Source organism: Esox lucius, chromosome 23, assembly GCF_011004845.1.
Source record: "Esox lucius isolate fEsoLuc1 chromosome 23, fEsoLuc1.pri, whole genome shotgun sequence".
NCBI classification, from domain to species: domain Eukaryota; kingdom Metazoa; phylum Chordata; class Actinopteri; order Esociformes; family Esocidae; genus Esox; species Esox lucius.
Window position 1 is genome coordinate 15,343,890 of NC_047591.1, and position 6,885 is coordinate 15,350,774.

The 6,885-nt window shown below is 41.6% G+C and overlaps 1 protein-coding gene across 1 annotated transcript; it reads right to left on the bottom strand.

The window, feature by feature from the left end:
* Positions 1-848: 848 nt before the first annotated feature.
* Positions 849-4,898, bottom strand: kera (keratocan). Its single transcript, XM_010887385.4, has 3 exons — positions 4,780-4,898; positions 2,149-3,016; positions 849-2,035 (listed from the first exon to the last, which is right to left on the bottom strand). The coding sequence occupies exons 2-3, from the start codon at positions 3,014-3,016 to the stop codon at positions 1,866-1,868; spliced, it is 1,038 nt and encodes a 345-aa protein (XP_010885687.1). The 5' UTR covers positions 4,780-4,898; the 3' UTR covers positions 849-1,865.
* Between the last annotated feature and the right edge of the window lie 1,987 nt (positions 4,899-6,885).

The following is a 6,885-nucleotide window of genomic DNA, read 5'->3' on the forward strand; positions in this document are numbered from 1 at the left end:
CAAATGCCTCTTTTTGCACTAACCCTTCCATATTATGTGTGCACACACACACGCAGACAAGTCTCTACCCACACAAACACACAGACACTCACATACTTGCACTCCACAAATATAGATGTTCATACATACCATTAACACAGTTTTAAACTAAAGCTGTATGAACACACAGACACACACTTAAAATGCTATTTAAACAGTTTACTTCTGGTCGACAGCTGTTGTGAACAGTGCATGTGGCACAGAAGTGTATTTTATTTTATTTGTTAACAAGCCGATAGGCAGTGATGTTAACCATGCATTCTGCAATTTCTGCCCTCAAAGTCGGTCTGTCGAGTCAAAACAGGTCCCCAAACACATCATATTATGTCATGTGTGTGTGCCAGTATGTCGTCACAACCACTCATTTTAAATTATGAATTTCACAGGTATGATAGTGATTCTACTTCATGGAGTGTCCACCAGATACTGCATATAGACTCCTTACAAGAGTCCCCAAATTCTCTTATCCTAGAAATGCCCCTGGAGCAAGACTTTGAAGTGACAACACTCATGGTTTTATTGCCAGAGTATTGGCTTGAAACTCACATATATATATCTGCTGACCCAGTGTTTTTCTCTGGTCTTCTACTGGCACTGCTTCTGTGGTGCATTGTGGGAGATCTTGTCTCTCCAACTATTAAGCAGTAAGTTATTGAGACTACCACAAATATGCCCTCAAAGATGGGTGGATTCTATGGCTTGGCGTGAGTGTAATTCTGTGTGTGTGTGTATGTTTTTGTGTGTGTGTGTGTGTGAGAGAGAGAGAGTATACAAATGTAAATATGATTAAATTAAGATATATTCCTATAAAAATGGCAATATTTTGATGTTTTTATTTAAATCCATTGACTGGAAATTACAGCATGTTCGACCAAAATGTAAGCATTCCAAAATTTAGTTGGCAGTTCCAAAATATTACACTACAAAGTACTACACAAAGATTGACCTGTTGTGCACAAAACTGAATTTCATGTAATGTACAAGAACAAATTAAATTAAATAAATTATCTAAAAGTGGAATAGCATGTTTATAAAGTTAGCTAAACATATATTTCCAGAGAACTTGCTAATAAAATCCTCTGCATATTTGAGAGGACTGGTAGAAAAAATTGGAAAAGTAATATTTTGGCTAAGCATTTACAAACAATTATCTTTTACTCTAAGAAAAAAAATGAGGACAAAGAGTTGTCAAGAAATTCAACATGCCTGAAATACATACTGTTCTTAAACAATATCCCTCTTATCTTGTCCCAATTACATTGCACATATTGCGTCTTTTAGTTTTTTTAATTTGAGTTTCTTAAAAACCTAATTAAAAATGTTGACCACTGTGTGCTACATTTAAGCAGTTTGCATAGACATTCTGCCCCTTTGCATTCAGCACTTGTGAATGTAAGACTAACATAAGGCACAACTAGTGGTAAAACATTATAACTGCAGTTCGCTCAACCAATTGTCAGATGAACTTCCCCAGCAATGTTAATGTCAACCCCATTTCCATTCTACCAATTCAGGAGACTCATTTCAGGAATTGCAAATGGTACATTACATTACATAATTTGTTTTTAAATACTTCATCTATTCATTGCCAGAATTTCTTAAATTGACGGAATTCAAATGGAATTGACCCCCACATTGACATCAGATATCTGTCTTTCAGCAAAAAGATGCCAATCAAACTGCCATTACACTACCGCTGGCAGTCCAATGATAGATTGTCCAGATAGTCCATGTATCGACCGGCATAATGACTTCCATCCGTTAGTAATCACCTGCCCTTGGAACTGGAAGACTATATCTAGACACAAATGACTGGTGAAAGTGTCTTATATGACGATGGACCTGAGGAGACGGAAGCACACAATAAGGTCTCTGGGGATTGGTGGCTTGATCTCATTGCCGTCGAGACGAAGGTAGCGGAGTTTTGGTGCGGTCTCGGTGGCATAGTCCACCTGAGGGTCAACTGGTACGGGGCAGATGTCAGATCCATTCACATCTGCAAATGAAAAGACAACATCCCCCCCCCCACCATTATAATAATGCAAAGATCAGTTTGTCAGTCTGTCAATATATCATGGGAAACAAGAACTGTTTAGGTCAGAAACTTACTCTTAATCTGGTTGTGGTCCAGATGTAGGTGTTCCAGGCCTGAGGGGATGAGAGGGACTTCAGTGAGCTGGTTATAGGACAACTGCAGGTCTAGGATGCTGGACATGTTGAACACATCTCTAGGCAGCCCTTTGTTTACCAGCTTGTTGCGGTTGAGCCTGAGGAAGGCTACCTTGGGCAGACCTTTGAAGTAGTCAGGTGGAATCTTGTCAATGGCATTGCTGTCCAGGAAGAGCTGTGTTGTGGTGACAGGAAGACCTAGGGGCATGGTGGTCAGCTGATTCTTGGCCAGATTGATCTGGATCAGGTTGCTCAGACCCTTCAGGCTCACCTCGGTCACAGCGTCATCTTGGAGCTTGTTACCCTGCAGTTCCAGCAGAGTCAGCCGATCCAGGCCTGAGAACACCCCTGCCGGGATCTTGGAGATGCGGTTACGGGCAAGGCGCAGCTGCTCCAGGCTGGAAGGTAGGTTGGCTGGGACAGAGGTCAGCAGGTTGTCATCCATGTACAGGTGGACCAGGTGGGTCATGGCGGCCAGGCCGACCTCCTCCAGGCCTTTGGTCGTGACGCGGTTGCGGTTCAGGTTGATCCAGCGGATCTGTGTGGCGTTACGGAAGGCATCTGCTGACACCACTTCGATGAGGTTGTTCTGCAGATACAGGTACCAAGTGTGTGGAGGAATGGTGGGAATGCGTTTTAGGGCCTTGTTGTCACAGTAGACCGCTTTGGGGAAGCTGGGAGGGCAGCGGCACTCTTTGGGACACGCCTGTAGCTGGGCCAAGTATTCTTCATAAGGCATGTCTGAGCTCTGGGCCAGAGCGGGACTGACCAGAAGGAGGACGGAGGAGAGGATGAGGAGAAGCTTCATCTTAACAGAGAGAGCAGAGAGACAACACATGAGACGAGATCGACAGTGTGTTTGATCAAGCACAATGACACAATTAAGGACGATGATCATGATCTTTCATGTCAGCATGGACTTGAGTGAGGACTGTGTATTTGCCCCTCATCGTGACATATCTATTTACTCTAGATATTATTTGTAGATCAGTCAGTCACAACATACAATTGTGTTTTTGTTATTAATCACAAACAAAGAGTGTTATAAGCAAATTTGAACGTAAGTCCAAGTGGCTTAATAATTTTGTCTTTCATTGTGGCGTTTAGACTCATCAATGCAGAATTCCTTAGCATCGGAGTTAACATAAAGGTAATAAGCAAATGCCAGTTACCTGGAAAATTGTGTGATCAGCCCAGTTGTCCTCAGGGTCTCTCAGTGATTTTAAGCCCTTTTAAGAACCTAATACAGTGCCAGGTCAACTTTAATAGCCTGACAAAATACTTCTAAGTGGATGCTAAGCTGTGGGATTCACGCAAGCCAGAGGCAATTGAGGTTGGCCTGGGGCTGACTGTTCCTTTAGGACTAAAACAAATCTATATCATGAATTAAGCATGATCTGTTACACCAAACATTGGTATTTAAAAGAAAAAGCCAAGACACATGCTGACAATGTATTCTAATTTCCCCATACTGTTGTTGCAGAAATATTTCAGCACAGCAGGACTGTTCAAATGCTTCTTAAGATTTTAATATACAACTTAAAATGTCACACTTGATTTGCACTGTTGCTGCAGGATTACTTTCGGTCTCAAATTAAAATCCTACAGCTACTCTATAGCCATGCTCCTGCCATACAAGCACTGGTGATTGCAGAGATGCATTTGAAAGCAGTTGAATTCTCCATTCAGTCATGAAAGTAAAAGTGGGAATTAACTATGCAAGAGGTATAACCACAGAGAAATAAAACATTTTTTTTTAGGAAACAGGAACTGGGCGAGACAGCGTGACAGGTAACCAAAGAGACAAAGAAATGGTGGCAGAAATAAACTCAGATGCAGCTAAACTCTGCCATAGTACATCCCTCCATTCAATGCCAGAGAGCTTGATTCCTCCTAACTGTCATCTGGTCTTGGTTTAAATTCCTTGTGTGCGCTCTACAGATTGGTCTGGAACTCATTTTTGACCGGCTTAGTTTTTCCACGGCTGAACACTCATCAAATACTGAGCCCTCACACCTGGGGCCCCTCGTACCTCACCGTATGGGACCAAAGATCACTGGACCCACTCCACGATTGAACACCATGTGTGGAGTGTGAGGTCAACTCACCATCCATGCCCTAACCTTTAAACTGTTTGGTTGAATCTTCTACCTAAGCTGTGATACACCTGACCAGGAGAATAGCCTGTAAAGGTTAACATGGCTGAGGTAAGGAGAACAAGAATATAAGTTGCTTCTACTAGTAGTTTACTTAACTGGTGTATCCGTTAGTCAGTTAGTACTCATTTCACATTTAGAAACCTCTAACTCCTGACTAAATAAGTATTCTGGTTATTAAATAGATTGCAATATTACCATTTAAAGACACTAACTAGATTCTATCCAGAGCCTCAAAGGATTTCCTAAAGTGTAGTATGAATTAAAAAAAAGTGTCCAAATAAAGAACCAGCCAATCAGTGTTCCCCAACTGTCAACTGCCCAAACTGAACACACCTTGCTGTTGATGAACACCATAAATTTGTAAGGAAAGTATCCCATTTATACTCCTATTGTCCACCAAAACCACACATACCTTCAGCTGAATTGATATTCCAAAGTCTGTGTTCGTGTCCTGTTTCTGCTTTTCTTCAATCCAAGGTGGCAGCAACTGCAATCCCGACCTCTGAGAGGCACCGCTCACCTCCCCCTGTATTTGTACCATCGGTGCCTACATTCAGTTGGTGGGAACCCTTTATTGACAGTTACAATCTTGCTCCTCTCGACCAATCAGAGGCACAAGATCAGAGGTCATAATCCTGTGTATTTCCTGCTAAGGACGCGACGGTGTGGTGGCGGAGGCCTCAGGAATTGGCACACTTCAAAATGAGGCTAATACGAGCCTATAGAGATTCGGCCCCCTCCCCTTCTCCTACGGTCGGCACCTGCTACCATCACTGTATTTATGTCCTTCAGGTCCAGCTGATGTGTCTAATGTTCTTAGCACTAATCGGGGCAGTGTTGTCGGATTGGAACGATCGAAACCCCTACTGTTTGAAAGAAACAAATCTATATCTCCTGCACATCTTTCTGTGCGGAGTGGTGCTATAACAATCCATCTGTTCCACATAATGGTGTCTTGGCCGTAAGGTACCAGGGGAAATATGGTCACAGAGGCTTTTTGTGTTGGCTTGATAAAGAATACAATATGTTGATGTGTCAGCTTGGCGCATTCTGATTTTCCTTCCCACGATGTCTGTCCTTGGTGATCTCTTTCACTCCTCGTTCTTTTTGACTGAATCGACCCAACAAAAATGGACACACTCATTCAAATTCATTGAACTTTGGTTTGTTAAGACAGATGGATGAGGTTAGAGAAAAGAAGGGGATCTAAACATGTAGTCTCTCTTGACAAATTCATGTCGAATTTATACTGTTGTTGGGATGGCGAATTAAGGTGTGGGTGGGTTGGTAATCTTGTTTCATTCGTTTCCATTTCTATTGAAAGGCCATAGGTCCGCCTAATGTCTTGGGATAATCCCATCTGATTGGCTTGTCCAAGCCTGATCCTAGATGATCCATGAGATGCCATTGGGGATTGTCTCATATCTGGAAAGGTGCTACCACACACTGCCGCCACTCCCCAACACAACAAAACCCTTGTTTTTCCATGTCTGGAAAGGTGCTACCCCACACTGCCGCCACTCCCCAACACAACAAAACCCTTGTGCTGTAAAAGGTATAAACAAAAAAGTTACGATCTCTAATCCTTAAAGGGAATTAATCCGTACTTTAAATCCTGCAGACATTGAAAACTACAGAAAAATCTAAAGACCAAGATTAAAGGGAAAAGTACTGACTTAATAAACGAACAATGACAATGTAAATGATGGTGCCCGTCTCCTCATCAGTGGGAACACACAGTATGATACATGTTGCAGACAGTATGAAAAAAATGTAAAACTTCAAAACCAAAGACTCACATACTATAGGTAAGCTGCTAATCTTATTAATACTGTTTATTTGAAATTGTACCCTTTCCCCCCAAATTCCAAGCTTAAGTAAGACCTTGCCGAGAGTCATTGCAGTGGTAACGCAATTACTCTCAAAGGTAACGCTCCTTCCACTAATGACCTCTGTTTAGCTTCCACAAGCTTCAGTGGGGTTCAGGACCAGTTGATGATTGTGCTCAAATCCATTTGACTCCACTCCAACATTGAGTAGAGGACATTCAGCTAAATTAAGGCTGTGCTGAACAAGCTTTGTGTCTTTGGGTAATTACATGAGACTAGAAAGCTCTGGAAAACAAAACTGTGTCTGGCACCGGAATATCAAACATCATGCATTTTCTGTCTCTGCAGACTTTTCAGTGGCATCCAAGGTTATTTACAAGAGGCTGATATAGTTGCCATTTCCATCACCATTATCTTTCGAATAGATTATTCCTCTCCAATTACAAATGTATAGACTAATGTGAAATCTGCCTAGCAAGGAAGTAATTTAGACCAGAAATGTTGTAATTCCAATTGAAAGACACACTCCAGCAAAACTGTAGCAATCTACACAAAACACATTTCCAATCACTTCACTGTATTCACATTCAAATTACAGCAATAGCTCTCTCTCTCTCTCTCTCTCTCTCTCTCACTCAATATATATATATATATATATATATATATATATATATATATATATATTCTTC

Excerpts from the sequence above, each read along its gene's own strand:
- kera (XM_010887385.4), bottom strand. The coding sequence starts at position 3,016 with ATGAAGCTTCTCCTCATCCTCTCCTCCGTCCTCCTTCTGGTCAGTCCC. Across the intron at positions 2,036-2,148 it reads GGACCACAACCAGATTAAGA|ATGTGAATGGATCTGACATC; the intron begins GTAAGTTTCTGA and ends TTTCATTTGCAG.